At 35.7% G+C, this 20,774-nt stretch overlaps 1 protein-coding gene across 2 annotated transcripts in view; it reads right to left on the bottom strand.

The window, feature by feature from the left end:
* Positions 1-3,419: 3,419 nt before the first annotated feature.
* LOC136033266 (acyl-protein thioesterase 1-like) overlaps positions 3,420-20,774 on the bottom strand; it is a 31,797-nt gene continuing 14,442 nt past the window's right edge. For both annotated transcript variants that reach the window (XM_065714022.1, XM_065714021.1), the window contains 4 exons: positions 19,001-19,048; positions 14,327-14,573; positions 6,614-6,778; positions 3,420-3,612 (listed from right to left, as the gene is read on the bottom strand). In XM_065714022.1, coding sequence (XP_065570094.1) covers positions 3,562-3,612; positions 6,614-6,778; positions 14,327-14,573; positions 19,001-19,048 — 511 coding nt within the window. In that variant the 3' untranslated portion in view covers positions 3,420-3,561. The remainder of the gene's footprint in view (positions 3,613-6,613; positions 6,779-14,326; positions 14,574-19,000; positions 19,049-20,774) is intronic.

Raw genomic sequence — 20,774 nt, 5'->3', positions numbered from 1 at the left:
TTTTAGTTCTATTCAAACGAGCTCTCTCTAAATATTATAAGACCATTGGTTCAATGCGATCATCCCTGTTTCAAAACACCCTGTGGAAAAAGGGAAATGGATGAAGATGCTTGACTACTATCCATTTAGAAATTTGATTCTCCTTGTCTTTCAGAATAGAAAACTGGAAACTGACAATGGAAATTCAAAATTCCTAACTCTTTTTGCGTTTTTTTGTCATACTTTTTTGGTTTTGTGGGTTCAAAATCCCTTTTCTTTTTTAGTGTTTTTTTTTTTCCAATAAAATGAATCTCATGTAGAATATAACCGTAAATATAAAGGAAACAAACTTAAACGATAATTAAAATGAAAAACGAGAAGTGAATAAAAAAGATAATCGATCCAGAGGCATTGCTGGCGCATAGGGCGTTGAGTCCACGTTAAAGTTTATTTGGTCGATACATACGAGAATCCATAATTCTATTGTCCATACATACAATCCATATCCACATTTCAGTTTCTTTGGTCAATACATGCAAGAGTCCATAATTGACATGGGGACGAGGTGAATACACTAATTAATCTCCTTTTTTAATGGTCCTTTCAAATATAATAATCAATTAACTCGCAAACGCATGCCCCCACTCCCCTCCCTCTAATGGTCCCGTATATCAAATAGTTCGTGGTAACGAAGTAAGGAGCGACCCGGCTCATTAGTAACCGAAACTCTAAAAAACAGAAATTTTGATACCAGTAGATACATAAAAGAATTGGATTTTTATTTTGACATAAATATATAAGTTTGATGAAGTACAGTCTTACACATCAAAAGTTACGAACCTGAGAAAATTTGTCTTATTTTCGAAACCCTCTTTTAGGGGGAAATACCCCCTAAAAGTCACAGAATCTTAATGAAAATCACACTTTGAGATTCAGCGTATCAGAGAACCTTACTGTAGAGGTTTCAAGCTCTTATCTGCAAAAATATGGAATTTGTATTTTTTGCCAGAAGAAAGATCACGGATTCGTGTTTATTTTTTTTTTTTTTTCAGGGATGATCGTATAGACCCATTGGTCCTAGAATGTCGCGAGAATGCTCATTCGAATGTAAATTAAAAGTTCCAGTGCCTTTTTAAGTGACCAACAAATTTGAGGGCACCTACCCTCATTTTTTTTCCCAAAGTCAATGGATCAAAATTTTGAGATAGCCATTTTGTTCAGCATAGTCGACAATTCTAATAACTATTTCTTCGAGGACGACTTAATCCCCTACAGTCCCCGGAGGAAGGGCTGCAAGTTATGAACTTTGTGCATTGTTTACATATAGTATTGGTTATTGGGAAGTACACACGTTTTCAAGGTCTTTTTTTTCTGGTGGCTTGGGGGTTCCGGGTGTTACGTGGGAGGATCTTTCCATGGAGGAAGATAATTTCCATGAAGGGGGCACTGCATTTCCTAATATTATTTAAAAAACAATCGGAAATCAAATAAAAAAACAACAAATGTTCAGCTGAAAGTAAGGAGCAACATTAAGACTTAAAACGAACAGAAATTATTGCGCATTTGAGGGAGTAATTTCAAAAGAGCTATTTTTTCGAATTAAACGGCCTTTGTGATTCAGGGGGTCGTTCTTAAAGAATTGGAACAAAATTCGAACTTTAGCGTAAAGAGTGAGGCATTGACGAGTGGACGAACCCCCTCATATACGTAATAAAATTATACCAATATAGAAGTTCGTTACGTAAGTTAAATGCATTTATTAATAATAAAAACGTTCGTAAATAAAATTTCTAAATGTTCTAGTGCCCTTTTTAAGTAACCAAAAAAAATTGTAGGGAATTTTTCTCAAAACCCCCTTTAGAAAAAAACCCCTTTTTTCTCAAAATCGCCCGATCAAAATTTTGAGATAGCCATTTAGCAAAAAAAAATAATTAAAATTAATGTGCAAATTTCATTTTAGTTATTCATATACGATGAGCCAAAATCAAAACTTGCATTAATTCGAAAACATTAAGAACAAACTTGTAAAAAAAAACAAGTTTTTTTTAACTGAAAGTAAGGAGCAACATTAAAACTTAAAACGAACAGAAATTATTCTGTATATGAAAGGGGATGTCCCCTCCTTAACGCCCCGCTCTTTACGCTAATGTTTTTATTGTTTTAAAAAGTAGAGTTGTGAGAAAGAGTCAAACTTTAGCGTAAAGAGCGAGGCGCTGAGGAGGGGTCATCTCCCTTCATATGCGGAATAATTTCTTTTCGTTTTAAGCTTTAAGGTCGCTCCTTACTTTCAGTTAAAAAAAAAGCTTTTTTTTTATTTAATAGCACAAGGAATATCTAAAAATAAACACTGAAATATTGAATTTTTAATTTATAGCATCCAGGATGTTTTTATTAATCAGATTATCGAGATTTTCTTCCACTATTATTTACTTTTTAAACTATTTCAAATAATGTTCTTATAAATTACGCACTCAAACACACAAAGGTAAATTTACAGCCTGAGAAGGTAACCTGTTTAATATAGGAGTTATAATGTTTGACTAAACTGTTATTATGCAAAAATACATTATTGGGGTGGATATATATGGGGCTATTCCTAGGGTTGGTGACAGCCCAGGGAAAAATTAATTACAGCGCCCCCTCCCGGCTCAAATGTAAGCAATAAAGCCAAACCAAACGGAAAAATTTGATCGAAGTGGACACACCCCCTCTACCCAGCCACGGTACACAGGGTAGCTTGCCTTGGTCGCCCCTCCCCCCTTTGAACGGTTTTTGTATGGGATCATCAGTAGGGATTTGCGAGTGAATTGATCAGCATATATGGAAAGAGCATAAAAAAAATCAATTAGTGTGTTCACCTTTCCCTATGTCAGTTATGGAATCTCTTATATATTGACAAGTTCTTTTTTATAGGACAATTAGCAAGCCTGTCGGCCAACCTTGTCGCAGCAGGGATCCATCCCTGGGCCCCGTATTGCCCTACAAAGCATTTATCCATATAAATATTGCATCAATCCATTTTACTATATACGGTAGGCTTTTGCCCTCTGCGCGTAACGGCGGTTGGTCTTGCAGAGTCACGCCCCTGCCCAAGCCAAAGGAATTGTTACGCCATGACTCAAATCCGCATATATTACAGCTCAAGCGTGTCATACCCTCGGCTAGGGTGGCCCAATCCACAGTGCAACCACAGTGTTAGTGCAATGGAAGTAAATATTAATAAAGGCAATGGAAGTTCGGCTCATAGCACATTCTCTGACGAGAAACTTATACTTTTATTTTTATCATTATTGTTTTGGAAGCTAATACAAAGGCAAGGAACTCTCAATGCTCTGATTGGCCACATTTTTAATAAAAACTTAGTCGGTAAAATCTGTGACCCCCTTCCCCCTATTCTAGCTCCAGTAAAATATTTTATCTTCAACTGAAAAAAAACAACATATAAATAATGTTTTATTATTTAGGATCAAACAGAGCTGACTAGCACGTCAACGACACAGACATAACACGAGAAAAAAGTCAATGGACTAAAGGGGAACTTCTAGTATTCAACAATTGTGGAGCTAATCTGTTAAGTTCTTGTTATAATGATGGCATGATTTCTTTCATAAAGTCTGCAATGTCCGAAAGTTCCTGAAAAAAAAAAAAAAAAAAAAAAAAATGTGGTTAAAACCGTGAGAAACGTACAACATTAATGTCCCAAAGACAGTGAAAATGATATCTGATTGCTGGGACTGGTTAAGCGGAAATTTATGCAACCACATATATTTAAAAAATTTGTATATATATATAATTTTATATATATATATATATAATATAAAATTTGCATAAAATATATTTTAAAAAAGCTGTAATTAAATTTTATTTAAAAAAGATCTTGACAGCAGTGAGCCCTAATAAAAAAAGAGACGTGGGTGAACAATAGGCTGCGAAATATAAGTAAATAATAGTGAAAAATATATATATAAGGCTAATTATACTATTATAAAATTATAGTCTAATTATAAATAAATATAAATAACAGGCTGTGAAAAATAGTGTGATCAAACATATTGCACCAAACAGCTAAAGAAGGTTTAGCTGTCTTTAGGAATCCACTGATTTTTCATGTTTGAATTTTTACGAACGTAAAGCGTCATTAAATTTGACAAATTGGTTTTCTTGCTTATTTTCATGATTCGACGTGGCACCAATGTAATGACTTCATGATTTTAAAACACCCGAAAGAAAAATCTCAGAAATTGGGTTTTTAGGTATGAATATGCCTGAAATGAATCCAGGAAAAAAAAAGTTTTATTTTGATGTCATTGGTACTTTCAGGAAAGAGGCATGGAAATTATTATATGTTAAAATGGCAGGAGTAATTCCTAGGAATTTTAAACAGCAAAATGCATCAAGAACACCAGTAAGTTTTTTTGTAACATAATTTTATACAATTTTTTTCTTTTTCACATAATTTTTGTTTATATACACAATCCATAATCTTTTCAAACAAGACTCAAAAATGTAACCGAATAACCCGGTTAATTAATTACGTTAGTATTCATGCCAATATCATGTGTGTTTTTTTGTCCAGTATAACCAGTTACATAGCGAGTGGGGGGGGGGAACGGATGTCCCCGGGCACCTCTGAGCCTCAGTTCGGTGCCTCTGAGGGGGCACCGAACTGAGTTTTTTTTCCTAAGTAAACTTTATTTTGTTTAGTTATATTGTGGTAGCGATGGTGGGAGGGGTAACTGACATTGTCCACGTGAACTTAAACCCTAGCTACGCCTCTATGTGTAACAGCTCAGTACAATCAGACTCGTATCATGTAAATGACGACAAAAAATGTGCTTTCGACTTAGAATGGGTGCATCTAAATCCCTTTATATTTTTATACGCAAGTCACTTCGCTTACTTAACTGCCCGTGTACATCAACATTTTTTTTTTACCCAGTATAACTTCTTGAATACAATCAAACTACAATTGTGTGAAACCCTGTTTTCAGTTATTTTTTTAAGTCAAAATTCATTTGAAAATGACCGATAAATGATGAAAATGATTTTTCAAAGCCTGTTTCCTATGCTATATTTAACGCGGAGAATGTGTTTTGAGGTAAGACGGATGGAGTACATTCATTGCTAAATTACAAAAAGATATTCCTGAATTAACACTCCTTTGGCTCTGCATTTTGACTAAACATTGCGTATGAATGGTAATTTTTTGTATAAAATTACAACTTTTGAACAAGTTACATTTTGAGGCAATTTAACAAGTCCCAATAAATCCCTTCCGAATCAACCAAATTTTAGTTGGAAGTAACCAAACAGATTCATTTGAAACTGACCAATAGCGACAACCCTGCTTCCCATCTCCCTTATTCCTGCACAGCTTCCCTTATTTCCTGCAGCTTCCTTATTCCTGCAGCTTCCCTTGTTTCCTGCACAATCCACACAGTTACTGTGAATACTCTGCATACAATCCTATTGATGATAGAGTTGAATTGGAAGTGTAGGTTGTACTGGCTTTTCTATAGGGATCTTGCAGTTAATCTTACTTTTTTTTTTAAATTATTTTATTGTTATTCTTACTATTTTTGAGCCATTCTGTATTCAGTAACGACAAAAAAAAAAGCTATGACACGCAAATAATCGAACTTCTAAACTTCTAGTCGGGGGTATATGAGACACTATTACCAAACCTGATTTTACATATGAGTGTTAGAGGTTTATGTATCTTTATTCACCACATAAATTAGTTAAATTCCATGTTTCCTCATAGACATTCCTCGCATATTTCCGAGAGATTTGACCTAATGATTATATCATTATCAACCGAGAGAAAGACCTGATGATTTGAGAGGGATTTTCATGCTTTTCAAAAAACTTTGTACATTTGGGAAGTGAAATCCAGTCAAGTTACGGTAACAGCAACTCGGCCAGAGCCATCTTCGTTTCAAAGGACAACTCACATCGCTTTCTAGTAAACAAGACAGGGTCAAATGTTAGGACAGTGAATGAAAATTAATGAATTCCCACAAAAGTAAATTCATCGTAGATCAAGATACCTTTTATATATATATATATATATATATATATATATATATATATATATATATATATATATATATATATATATATATATATATATATATCTGCTGATGAAATTCAAGAATAATAATAATGAAAAAATGTTGCGATTCAATTTATGAAAAATAATTAAAAAAAAGGAAAAATATTGCTGGCGAAAGATTTAAACCCAAGATCCCCCCCCTAACTGGACGAGTCTACCAATCCCGGACAGGCAAGCACATCTAAGTAATTAAAGATAATTCCTTGAGAAAAATATCGTGTTGAATTATTGTTCAAAGTTATTTGATCAGCGGAAATTCTAATACATCAAAGTTCTCTAAAACAAATAAACCATCATTTTGAATATAGATTTATTGAAACGAGGGGGGGGGGGCTAGGAAAATGCCAAAAACACGTAAGAGGTAATAGGTGCTCAAAGAAAAAATATTTTCCCAAAGATACATTTTGAAAAATGTAAAGTTATAACCCTAAAATTCTTTTTTGGAATTTGATCACAATATATGCTCCAAATCAATTTGATTTCTTTCAAACCACAATATAAAATAACTTTGAAGATTACCTCAGTAGAAGAGGAATGTGAGAGTCCCATATAAGTCTTGAAGTTGGAATTTGGGGCAAACGTTTTCATCATTTTGTAAGATTCCTGCCCCCAATGGAGAGGAACAACAGGATCAGAGTCTCCATGGCATTGCAAAATTCTCGTCTCTTTATTGCCTAAAGCTGCCTGAAAAAAATATTAAATTTAATCTAGTTCTTACTTCCCAAAAGTATCTATGGGTATATTGCGGGTGAAAATTTTAATTTACCATATGTTTATTCCAAATTTCATACGAATTAAATGCGAACTTGGAACGATTTATTAACTCATACCGTAATACACATTAGAACGTATTGTATTGTATCAGATTAACGACGCTTCTTGACTACTAAGGTCCCTGCGTCGGCCCTGCAGTGCATTGCTGCAGCATGATTCGACCTCTGGGTCCCGTATTACCAAGCTAAGGTCAAACCCACTGCGCCACCACAGGACTCACACACATTAGAACGATTATTCAATATGAGCAGTTTTTAATATTTTTTTTTGCCAAAATCACAAAAAGTTAGGTTGAAACTCATTTTTTTCATTTTTTCAATGAAATATCGAAAAAAAAGAAGCCATTTTTAAAATCTTTGGTCTCATTTAGTGCCCTCGAACTCAGTCAAGCTCAAGTATGAGATTATGTTTGAGATTAAGCCAACATCAGTTTGATAAGTTCCAATAAAGCTAGAACTCTTTGGCAAAATTTGTGAAATTGAGTAGAAGATTCTTCTGGGACAGAAAATTGTAGCAGTGTTATAACCACCTCTAGAGTATATTTTGGCGAAAACCCTACTAGATTGAAGGATTACCACCAACATAAATATTGCCATTAATTGAAGGTAAAATAATAGGGGCGTTTTGATCAAAACATTTATTCGCTGCTGCAGGGAAAAGAGCACAGGGAGTTTTTGTTCACTGGAACTATCATCAGCAATTCGTCAACTGAAACTTTTGATCAGCCATATCAAAGTTATTCATCAATCTACAGTGATATTTCGTTAATTTTTACAAATGAAATCAACTTGGTTGAAGTGAATAAAAACTTGAGAGCCATCTCTAATTTGAGTAAAGAGCTTTGTCTCTGTCAGAGGCAAATCTGGCATAACTTTTCCAGAATTAAACAAATATGATTGGTTTTACTTATTAATATGGCCTATTAGATAGTCTATCACCCATCCTAGGGCAGAACTAAGGTAGATAGACATAGAATAAGGGTAAATCAAGTAGTCTATCAGTTCTCTGAGCCATTTGAAGGCAATACGCCCCTGGTAAATTAGAAATCAGAAATATAGTTGAATTATATATAGTGCGTCCACCTTAAATAAAAATTAATGTTATTTAGTAAAAAACTAATTTTTCGCTCCAGATGAGGGCGGATGAACTACTGGAACGATCCAAAATTGGATTTTATTAAATTATTAGATTCTAATTATTAAATTATTAGATTATTGATAATATTGTTAATACTAATAAGATTATAAATGATTAAGATTGTTAAATTATCAGAATTTCTACAAAATTATTATATTAAATTTATTAGCTTCCTATTAAATTTTTGTAAGTACAGTTAACTGTCTTTTCACAAATTTGAGTTTTGGGCAACCTTTGCTTGTAATTTAAATAAATAAACAATCAACATGTTCAGCGCTTTGAAAACAGCTGTCTGCAAAAACCTTGAAAAACCAAAGGGGCAAAATTTCTCAACTATCACAAAACTGTTAGCCGAAAGCTATTAGCCAAAGTGTGTTCACGCTAGTCTAAAATCTAAGAAACAATCGTTGCCTAGATCGCATTCGTATTTTCCGTGAAATCATTTGCTTCAATACTAAGGACTGGTTACAGGTTACATATCACAAGCGCAAGTCTAGATATATATCTAGATATCTAGCTCCAACATAAAATCAAACCCTAGACATAAATTTTGGAAACTAAAAAATCACCATAAGTAGCTAACACTTTTAGAGCAGTAGGAGGTGTTAAATCAGTTTAAGCAGGCTTAGTTAATAGCTTCACTACTAACAAGAGTTTGGATACTACCCCCTTCCCTAAGTGTAAAAGTCTAAAGCCTACTACATCATTGATGCTTCACTGAAAATAAATTATGTTACAAATCTTTTCTTTTCAAATTATTACAGCATTGAAAACGAAAATAAAATTAAAGTGAAATAAAATCTTGAAGTGACAATCTTTCAACAATTAACAGCATTATATATCAAACATTCAGTTTGATTTTATTTGTACTTTTCAAGACTATTCAAGATACATAGTTTTTAGTAAAGCGCCAATGATGCAGTAGGTTTTTGACTTTTACGGTGAAAGAAGGAGGCAAAACCTAAACTCTTTTTTGTAGAAATTTTTGTTAGTTCATTTTAATTCTTTTAATTATAGTGCGTTTCTATTTTTTCTAATATTCAGTTTGATATGGCTTTTACTTTTTTTAGAAAACTTTTTTTTCGGTAAGTTTTTCTTAATTAATTTCCGTTGGTTTTTGATTGCCGAAGTTTCAATTCCTGTTTTAAAATAATTTTTTTGTTCCAAAATAAATTAAGAGTTTTGGTAGGAACTAATAAATTAAACAGAATATTGGATATATAATGATATTAATTGCTGAAAGCTCACCAGCTCAAGATTTTGTTTAACCCAGGCCAGATTTAAAGCTGTGACACATCTAAGCCCAAGCGTTTTTGCTGCTCCCTGTTTCGAAGATTTTCTGGGAAACCCCAAAACTTCTGGAATACTGAAAGCCGCAGGGCCTAGTTAGCCTATTGGTCTAGTCTAAGCCGCAGGGCCTAGTTAGCCTGTTGGTAAATCCTGGTTCGGTTTCACTGCAGTTTTCATTTTATTTTCAATGATGAGAACAAAAGAAAATATTTGTCATATAATTCCTTTCGTAAAGCGCTAAATACGCAGTAGGCCTTATACTTTTACCGTTAGAAAAACGGGCAGTAACTACACTCTTGTTTGTAGTGATGACACCATTCGGTAAAAGTACATAAATATACTCCCTAAAACTACCGCGGTCAAACAACCAATCCTTAATCCAATTCTCACATGTGTTTGAATTCTGTTCTCCCAATTATTATAAGGAAAAAGATAAACTAGTTTTGCAAGACTTTGTAGCCACTTTAAAAGAATGATAATTCTAAGTAAGAGAATGACACTTTTATCGTTAGGGAAACGAGCAGTAGCCATACTATTGTTTGTAGTGAATACACCATACATTAGAAGTACATAACCCCTACTCCCTGAAGACGACCGCGGTCCAATAACCAATCCTTAATCCATTTCTCACTTGTCTTTGAATCCTGTTCTACCAATTGTTATAATAAAAAAAAATTAATTAATTTTGCCAAACTTTGTAGCCACTTAAGAGAGTTGGTTATTTAAGTAAGAGAATAATACTTATGCCGTTTGTGAAACGGGCAGTAGCCATACTCTTCTTTGTAGTAAAGACACCTTTCATTAGAGGTACATGACCCCAATTCTTTCGGAAAGAATTGGTATTTTTTGTTCGTTTTTTGATTGCAAAAACTTTCATAAAGTCTCATAAAAGTTTTCCTTATTTCAAAATAACATTTTTGTTTCAACATCAAAGTATCAAAATAACAATGTATCAAAGCATCAAACCAATAAGCAATTGCACAACTTACAGCCCTTGCACCGTAAATCGAAGTTACCCTGTAAACCCCTAAATCCAAGTATCAAAGTAACAATAATTAAGTTCCGGAACTCAGAGCCATTTCCCCGGAGCTTAGGAGAGGGTCAACCCCGGAAGCATAATTATTTGGCCTTCGAACTATTTTGAACAAAATGGTAATCTCCAAATTTTGACCAGGTGCCCTTTGGGAAAGTGGGGCGTGGGCTAGGTGGCCATTGATCACTTTTGACTCTTAAATAGCTCGAATTTTCAATTTGTGATCGAATGAGCCCCGTAAAAGTTAATACGACCACCCCTTCCATAGAACTTTATATTCTAATAATGGGCAACTTACATAAGTTAAAATCCTTGCTCCGAGGGCTAGGGAAGGTTTCTCAACCCCAACTAATAGTAATTTTAATTTTGGACTATTTCGAACAAAATGGCTATTTCAAAATTTTGATAAGATGTATTTGGAGAAAAAAGGCACAAGGGGGGGGGGGTTTACTTTTTAATCACTTTCGTTTCAGTTGTAACTTACAACTTACATAAGTTTCAATTCCCGTCCCGGGTGCTATTAAGGATTTCTCAATCCCTAATTTATAGTAATTTGAATTTTGAACTATTTTGAACAAAATGGCTATCAAAAACTTTTTATCGGTTGTATTTGGGGAAAAAGGCGTGGGTAGATACCCTACTATTACAATTTCCAATGAAACGAGACATCTCTGAAGTTTATACGACCACCCTTTACATAAAACCTTATATGCCCTTCGGGCATAGCTTACAAAACTTGCCCAAACTCTGGGGGGATGTGCTGACCCCGATGTTTTTTATTTGATCTTTAAACTATTTTGAACAAAATATATATCTACGAATTTGGATTGGATGCATTTGGGGAAAAAGTGCATTGGGAGGGAGGGCTAGCTGCCCTCCGATCACTTTTAAATCTTGAGAATGGCACTATAACTTCTAATTTACAACCGAATAAGCCCCCTCTGAAGTTTATACAACCATTCCTTCCATAAAAACCTTATATGCCTCCAGGGCACATTTTACAACACTTGGGGGGGGGGGACCCGGGGGGGGGGCTGTTTTATCCCTGGAATTTTTGTTATATTGTCTATTTTGAACAAAATGCCAATATAAAAATTCGATTGGACGCATTTGAGGAAAAGAGGATTGGGATGGAGGGGGGCTAGTCGCCATCGGACCACTTTTGACCCTTAAAAGGTGATTTAGAACTTTCAATTTCTAATGATTTGAGTCCCAAACAAAGTTTATACAACCACATCTTCCATAAAAACTTTATATATCTCGCGGCATAAGTTAAAACCCTTCCCCGCGCTCTGGGGGGGGGGGGTGTTGACAACGAACTTTTTGTTATCTTGTCACTGGACTATTTCAAACAAACAGGCTATCTCAAAATTTTAATTTGATGCATTTGAAGAAAAGAGGGTATTTGTGTCAGGGGGGGGGGAGAGATGCCCTCCGTTAACTTTTGGCTCATATAAAGGTAACTAGAACTTTCAATTTCAAAACAAATGAGCCACCTTTGAAGATTATCCGACCACCCCTTACATAAAAACCTTATACGCCTCCGAGGCATAACTTTAAACACTTGCCCCCGGGCTCTGGGGGGGGGGGTTGTGTCGACCTCAAAGTTTTTGTTATCTTATGTTCGAACTATTTAAAAAAATGGCTATCGAAAAATCTGCATCGGATGAGTTTGGGAGAAAAGGGCTAGTAAGGGGGGGGGCTAGTTGCTTCCGGATCTCTTTTGACTCTTAAAAAGTGAACTAGAAATTTCTTCCAATAAGAACCATATATGCCCCCAGAGCGTAACTTACAACGCCTCCCCCGGGCCCTGGGGGGTTGCGTCGACACCAGAGTTTTTCTCATCTTATCTTTGAACTATTTTTAACAAAATAGCTATCTCAAAATTTTATAAGATGGGTTTAGGGAAAATAGGGCGTGGGGGGGGGCTAGTTGACCTTGGATCTCTTTTGACTCTTAAAAATTGAACTAGAACTTTCAATTTCCAATCAAATGAAACCACTCCGAAGTTTATACGAGCATCCCTTTCATAAGAACCATGTACACCTCCAGGACACAACTTACAACGCCTGCCCCCGGGCTCCGGGGGGTTGTGTCGACACAGGAGGTTTTCTCATCTGACCTTTGGACTATTTTAAAAAAGATTGCTATCTCAAAATTTGTATCGGATGGGTTTGGGGTAAAAAGGGTGTGGGGAGGGGGATAGTTGTCCTCCGACCTCTTTACTCTTAAAAAGTGAACAAAAAATTTCTGTTTCCAATCCAACTAGCCCTCTCTGAAGTTTATACGAGTATTACTTTCATAAGAACCATATATCAGGTCATAAATTACAACACCTGCCCTCGGGCCCTGGGGGGTTGTGTCGACACCGGAGTTTTTGTTACCTGACCTTTGGACTATTTTTAAAAAATGGCTAGTTACCGTCTGATCTCTTTTGACTCTTAAATAGTGAACTAGATCTTTCAATTTCCAATCAAATGGGCCCTCTCTGAAGTTTATACGAGCATCCCTTCTATAAGAACTATATATACCCCCAAAGCATAACTTACAACGCCTGTCTCCCGGGCCCTGGGGGGGGGGGCTACGCCGGCATAGGAATTTTTTCTTATCTGACCTTTGAACTATTTTTAACCATATCGCTATCTCAAAATTTTTATCGGATGGGTTTGGGGAAAAGGGGCATAGGGGGAGGCCTCGGATCTCTTTTGACTCTTGGAAAGCGAACTATATAGTGAAATAGAACTTTCAATTTCCAATTAAATGAATCCTCTCTGAAGTTTACACGAGCATCCTTTCCATAAAAACCATGTATGCCCCCAGGGTATAACTTACAACGCCTGCCCCCGAGTCCTGGAGGTTTTCTCGACCCGGAGTTTTCGTTAAATGATGATTGAACTATTTAAAAAAATGGCTATCTCAAAGTCCTTATCGGATGGGTTGGAAGAAAAAGGGCATGGGGGGGGGGGGGGGATAGTTGCCGTCCGACCTGTTTTGACTTAAAAAATGAACTAGAACTTTCAATTTCCAATCAAACGAGCCATCTCTGAAATTTATACGGGCATTCCTTCAGTTGCTATTCCTACTTGGGTAGCCCAGTTGCTAGTGCTATTTTGCTAGCCCGAGTCTCTATTTAAAGATTGATTATTGTTTGAGCTTTGTTTTATTTCAATTGATTTTATTTTACAAGCAATAATAGATACCCTGCAGTCTGATCCTTCATTCAAGTGGAATTTTAGTGATGTTTGGGGTTGGGGTATAAAGACTTGTAATTGTCAAATGTAGTGCTGAGTATCTTTTTTTCAATGTTCTTTTTAGTTGGGAACAACATCCCTCTCATCTATGCCAACATTGCCATCAATCTGATGAAAATATGATTTTAAAGCAATAATGTCAGGGTGCAACAGCCCAAGAAATTTTTTGGCTCTTATTAACCACCATTCCCCAATCAAACAGAATTAAAAAGTCTGTAAACATCTTAAAGAAAAAGATTATCTATTAGTCATTGGATGCCCATGCCACCCACAATAGCTGCTCTACAGCCCCTCTCCTTTGTCTGAGTGTCTGAGAAGCTTCAGATGCCGGATAAACTTCAGAGAGGGCTCAATTGATCAGAAATTGAAAGTTCTAGTTCACTTCTTAAGAGTCAAAAGATATCGGAGGGTAGCTAGCCCCCCATGCCCCTTTTCCCCAAACCCACCCGATACAAATTTTGAGATGGCCGTTTTTTAAAAATAGTCCAAAGGTCAGACAACAAAAACATCGAAACTTTAGATGCCGGGTACGACAGAAAACGCCTGGTCCTGCTTCAAGATCACGAATAAGATGAAGCCACCCATAAGAGGTGAAGATGCCTTCATAGTAGTCCCTTTACCTCGCTACATAGAACGAGAAGACATTGTTCACAAAATACAACAGCAACAACAGTAAACAATAACTTTAAAATATTTAAGCTGGCATAGTTGAAATACTGAAGAAGGAGAGGAATTTATATATCTTACGATTGGGAAAAGCTGTCTTAAAGGCAGCCAACAAGAAAGGGCTACAACGCCACCTAGTTGTTTCTTATATTCGAACGCCGAATATAAAGCCAAAGCACCTCCTTGAGAGAATCCCCCTAAAACGATCCTGTTTGATGGGATTCCAGCTTTTTCTTCTTCTTCAATAAGGAGATGCACGTTTTTTGCAGCACTTTTGATTCCAGCTTCATCTTCAGGCTCAGTTAGACTAAGGGATCTTAGATCAAACCTAAAAAAAGAAACTTGGTGTTGTTTACTTCTTTAGTTTTGCAAATAAAATATAAGGGCGAAAAATGTGAATATATTTGTGATGTCAAACAGATATGCCAAAATCACAAAAAGTTGGCGGAGATAAATGCTACTATAACAGTTACAGCCAAATTGTAATAAAAACATAACAGATAAATCCTATGACAGACAAAAATCCAATGAATATAAAACATCGAAGACTAAAGTAGGGAAAAACATATATAAAATATTTCCAAATCAGTTCAAAGAGAGGTTAAAAAATATTTGCCTATGGAAAAAATTTTTGTATGTGTATAGTGATTTGTTGGATGGGACACGGATCAGAGGATTTCCCGACCCTTTTTGAATTTTTTTTTTTCACGGGGAAGGAGTCAATACACAAAAAAGTACATTTTTATGTTCTTATTTTTAAATTTTCGCAGGGGAATTTTCCTTGCATACACAGTATATGCATATTTTCCATAACATAAATAATATTTACAAAGATTAAGTAAAAAAGTATGAGGAATAGGAAATAAAATACACAGGTCAACTCAAGATTAAAAACAATTAATTTAAATAATTAGTACCGGAATTCCAGCCAATTATCAAAAATGGACATGAATTTTTCCTGTCTAATTTGTAGCTAAAAATTAGTTTTAAATCAGTTAAAAAACAAAAGTAGGGTATGACAGGCACGTGCGTCCGATTGTTTTTCCCGGGGAGGCCCAATAAAAAAAAAAAGACTTTATTTGACGATTTAAACAAGAAAGGTTCAGATATGTTGGAAATCAATGGATGATTCTTTTTATAATTATATACTAACCCTGCTCACCCAGGCTAGAAGATATAGTACTAGTAAGAGAAGCGCATGTGTTTAAACAATACACAAAGCAATAAAAACATATAGGCTACACTTTGGGTTCAACAAAAAGTTACTCAAACCTATTTTTTTTCTCTGGCTTACATTGTTGTAACAGATGGAACAACAAAAAAGTAACTTTGAATTAACATTTGTAGTAACTTTTACATAATGGTAATAACTGGGTTTAGCCAACAGTTCTATTATTGGAAGGTCATAAACAAAACGTGACTAGTTCAAGGTCAAGCTCTTTAAATTTTTAAACTAATTTCACTCCCTATAACAATATAATATATTCTACAACAGAAAAGAAAAATATTTAAGCTGGTTGCCTAGAAAGTGAGTTATACTCGAAACCGGTACCCTTAGAAGAAGAAATAAATAATAATATAAAAGTAAATAAAAAATGATACTCATCATACTCATCATAAAAAAAGAAAATAAGACACCAAATTCAGCTCACACCTCACATAGCAAATCAAATAATAATCTTAATATAAGTAAAAATCAGCAATAGCAACCATGATTTCATATTAATTAATAATTATATACTAGATATAGTTTTCATTTATTTTTAGAAAGCGAAATAGAAGAATGTGAATCCACATAACTTTCATAAATGTTCCAATACTTTATTGGAGAGAATCTGGATAGTTCAGTACGAATTATAAGGCAAGGCAATTTAGCTGAACGGCTTTTTAGGCTATACTTACTCGGATCAAAAAGAAATTAGCGAGAAATTAATAGTGTCAAGAGCCAATGCTAATAATTCTTTAATTTGTTTAAGTCTGAAAAGGATACAATGGACTGGAAGGACGAGATCAACTGGCATTACGCTCAAAAATGTATAGAGACTCTTGGTATGGGATTTATCAGGGAGTGCCGACGGGGAAGGTAGGAGTGCTTTTAATGTACGAAGCGCTTTATTTTGAAGAAGTTGAAGGGGCTTAATTCGAGATTTTAAAGTATTTAAATAAGCAATGGGACAATAATTAAAATTAGAATGAATTAATGAATAATAAACTGATTTAAGGGCAGGGATAGGGAGGTAAAATTTTAGATAACACAGTAACCCTACATTCCTTCCTAGCTGAATCCCTAGTATATCAAGATGAAGCTTTCAAGATAAATTTTCATCAACTATAAGACCTAGGTACTTACAAGATTACTTTCTAGTAATTGTAACTAGTTCTCTGTTAAAATGGACAGTTATTTCAGAAAGCGACAGCAGGGCATGAGAAAATCGAGAAAAAATGGGTCTTCAATGAATTTAAAACAAAGCGGTGGTCAGGAAACCACTGCAATAGCTTCATTAGACTACGACAGATATTTTCTCTGACCGATGTTTCATCTTTACACATGGTTTTAATTAGCTGTGTTGGCTGCAAAAGTAGAGCAAGTCCATCACCAGCGAATGCGTCCATAAGGTCATTGACGTATATTAGAAACAGAAGTGGTCCAAGAACTGATCCTTGCAGTACTCCTGCCTTTCCTGAACATGGGGTTTTTACCGATCTTGCTGTACTTCCATCCACAAGTTGATCTCTACCAGTAAGGTAAGACTGGATGAGTAAGGGAGCATTGCCTCTTATTCCGCAGTTGTCAAGCTTACCCAAAAGAATCACATGACAAATCGTATCAAATGCTTTCTTCACATCCAAAAATATTGTAGCTGGTATTTCGTCACTGCCCATTGCATCATTTCGAAATTTTTAGTAAAACCAGTAGAGCATGCTCGGTAGAGAGCCAAGGCCTAGATCGAAACTGATACATGATGAAGAAGTTCGACTTGGTCAGATAATTGATCACTCTGTTGCAGATGCAACGCTCCACAATTTTAGAAAACCCAGAGAGAATAGAGATAGGGCGGTAGTTCGAAGGCTGCTTAGGGGCGCTACCTTTGTAGAGGGGTATAACCCTCGCCGACTTGAAGACTGATGGAAAGATTCCGTCGACATGTGCGATAAAACTCACATAGCAATCCATGGTCTTCTCGATGAGGTAAGTCGGCGACCCATCAGGACCTTCGGAGTAACAGTTTTTCATGGCTTGCACATTCTTTACGAGTTCGTCTTCAGTGACAGGTGACAGAAACATAGAGGAGCTAGATGATGAAGGTAGATATTTTTTGTAATTATCTCTGCAGATAGTTGACCAGTCATAAGCTACCTCTACTGTTGCTTCTCCAATACCTGCAAAAATTCATTGAGCGTGTTGGCTACTTCTTCTTACGATGTTGAAAGTGTTCATCTGGCTTCATCATGGTCTCAGGATATGTATTGGTTTTTTGGTTATTCAGGTATTCATATGTTAGAGTCCATGTCTTCTTTAGTGATCCTTCTGCTTCTTGAAACTGTTTATAGTAATATGCCAGTTTACCTTTCCTAAGCAAGGATGTCAAAGTGTTTTTACAACTTTTGAATTCAGTACTAAATTTATCAGAATTATCAATAAATACCTGAACAGCATATTTTGTGCTCAATACTCGTAACTAATCCTTGCGTGATCCATTGCTTTTTCGGTGTCGCATATCTACCAGAGCGCCTTTTCGAAAAAGGGCCGGCAGAGTCAAGAGCAGATGAAAATTTCTCAATAAATAGAGCAACCATTGCGTATGAGTCTGTTTCTTCATAAACTGAGTTCCAATCGGTACAAGCTAATGTGAATCTCAAGTTTTTTATAGATTTATTATCAATAGTCCTTCTTACTTTTATGTTGGTATGTGAGTCCCCATGGTTAATCGAAAACTCAATAAATAGGATAAAGTGACCCAAAGCATCAGTTAAGACGATGTAACTCGAACGCCGACTAAAATTCGTAAATATGTTATCTATAACTGAAGCAGACTGATCACCAATACGAGTTGGTATTCTTACTGTTGGGACTAAACCCGCAGAAACACAAGTAGTCAATAAATCCACAGGCTGAGATCTTGAGGCTATGGGACTCCGAATTCACCAGTCCCAAATCTACGTTAAAATCTCCCATGAATACTATTTCTGGTTCCTAAAATTCAGCCGTTGTGCAAGATCATTCAACTTACCAATAAAACTCGAGGCTCTTGATACCAGAGGCCGATAAAAGGGGCAAAGCAGTAGCTCCTCTTTACCAGACATAATTTCAACAACCAAGAATTCAAACTCCATCTCTTTGTATAAATCACTGAAATCAGCGATTTCATGAACTTGTTGATCCTGCTTAATAAACAGAGCAATTCTACCTCTCGAATGGGAAGCCCTATTTCTAGTAACTACTCTATACCCAGATATACCAACTAAAGAATTATTACTATCACTGTTCTAGAATTCCAACGCGATTACTAGAATGGAAATTGGAGAGAACATCAAAACTACTTAGCACTCTGAAATAATTTAGCACCTCTTAGTACCAACTTAGCACCTCTTAGTACCAACTTAGTACCTCTATTATGTGACATTGATTGTGACATATGGATTAATAAGCCAGACAAATTTCACAGTTCTGTATGTAGAAAGAAAACTAGTTCTTTTTAATTGCAAAGGTTAAGTTGGAGATTTAGCTATGGAACAAATGAGGCTGGAACTTACCATGAAGGCATCCTGAATCCTGCATTCAATGTGACAGGCATAACTGGCCTGAAACAAAAAGAGAAGTAAGAACATTTTGAGCAGATCTAAAATCAAAATAATAAACCATTCACAAATTTTTAACACTCTCCATGCCCTTAGAATGACAGAAGGAGAGGAAGGGAGAAATTAATCCAGAGGACTTCCCCCTCCCCTATAAATTTGAGAAACAGTAACATACAATAAAATATTTTTTTTTCTAATTGAGCCCCCTCCTTCTCACGGAAAAAATATATTTATGATTAATCACCTAATACTAAAGTCAATTATAAGTTATTTTCTAAAGTCAATAATGGGACACCTCAAGTAATACTATAATACTCTCAAAGTAAAACTTTCATCTTTACCCTTGCATTATGTTAGAAATGTACATTCCTATTTAGTCTCAACAAGCTTTTCATCCAACAATGAAAACATTTACTGAAAAAAAGAAGAAATTTGAACAAAACATCACAAATACCCATAAGGATTTGTGCTGTAGTCAAAACTTTATAAATTAAGAGGATTTTTTGTGAGGGGTCAAGAGGGGGGAGGAGAGGTTAGGATTTGTTTGCTTCCGTTTCTTCATGAACATTTTCACAAACTTCTATTCATAATACAAAATGAACATTGTTAATTTGAAGACAATAATGATTTTTGTTATAGACTTCAAAACATGGTTTAAATTGTGATCAAATTAAAGAAAACAACAACTACTACTACTACTACTAATAACTCGCTGCAGCAACAAGCCGCCTGAGGCCAACACAGCTACGCACGCTCCTCCTCCAACCTAATCTATTTAAAGCCTCCCTTTTTACACCCTCCCAGGAAGTTCCCATTTCCTTTAAATCTTTATTTATGACATCCTCCCAACCCAGACAAGGACGACCTGCTTTCCGTGTAGCCCCAGACGGTTGGCCAAAAAGGACAATCTTCGGTAATCTGTCATCCTTCATCCGTAGAACGTGGCCTAGCCATCTCAACCTTTCGTTCATTATAGCCCTAGAAAGCAGGATTGAACCACATTTTTCGTACAACTTACTGTTTGAAATATGGTCAGTCAGCCGGATATCCAGAACAATCCGTAGGCAATTTCTCTGGAAAACATCTAGTAAATTTTCAGCTGCTTTTCGGAGCGCCCATGCTTCACAGCCATATTTAACCACTGTCATCACTTTAGCTTCCAATATTCTAATCTTAGTTTACAGACTTATCTTTATATTTCTTCCAAACTTTTTTTAACTGTGAAAAAACACCCTGAGCCTTAGCTATTCTACCTTTAACATCTTCACTGCTCCCACCATCTTTACTAATAATACTACCAAGGTAACTGAAGCTCTCAACCTGATCAATCTTTTCGTTACCTAATGTCACCTGTTCGTCTTCACTTATTCCTAGCCTTACACCCAATTATTTAAGGAGATATGGTATCCTTACTTTTCCTTTAGCAAATTCACTTTGGTTTTATTTCTGCTATTTAATTCTACATGGAAGTATATGTTGGTATTTGGCAATAATAAATATAACATACAATACATACACAGAGCACATACATTAAGTAAGTAAGTATGACGAAACTAGACCCTTAAGGTCCAAACAAGTGGTGCTGATCACCGTTTTGCAGCTCTTCATCCAGAAAAAATAACGGGGGGTTGGGGGCCAGCCATCCTGTGCTTTCGCACACCCTTCCTGCTTACCTTCCCCAGATTTCTCCAGGCATCCATTTAGAGCTGGGTCGACTCTGGTTGAACTT

Source organism: Artemia franciscana, chromosome 11 (assembly GCF_032884065.1).
Source record: "Artemia franciscana chromosome 11, ASM3288406v1, whole genome shotgun sequence".
Lineage (NCBI taxonomy): Eukaryota > Metazoa > Arthropoda > Branchiopoda > Anostraca > Artemiidae > Artemia > Artemia franciscana.
This window is presented reverse-complemented; position numbering and strand designations above follow the sequence as displayed.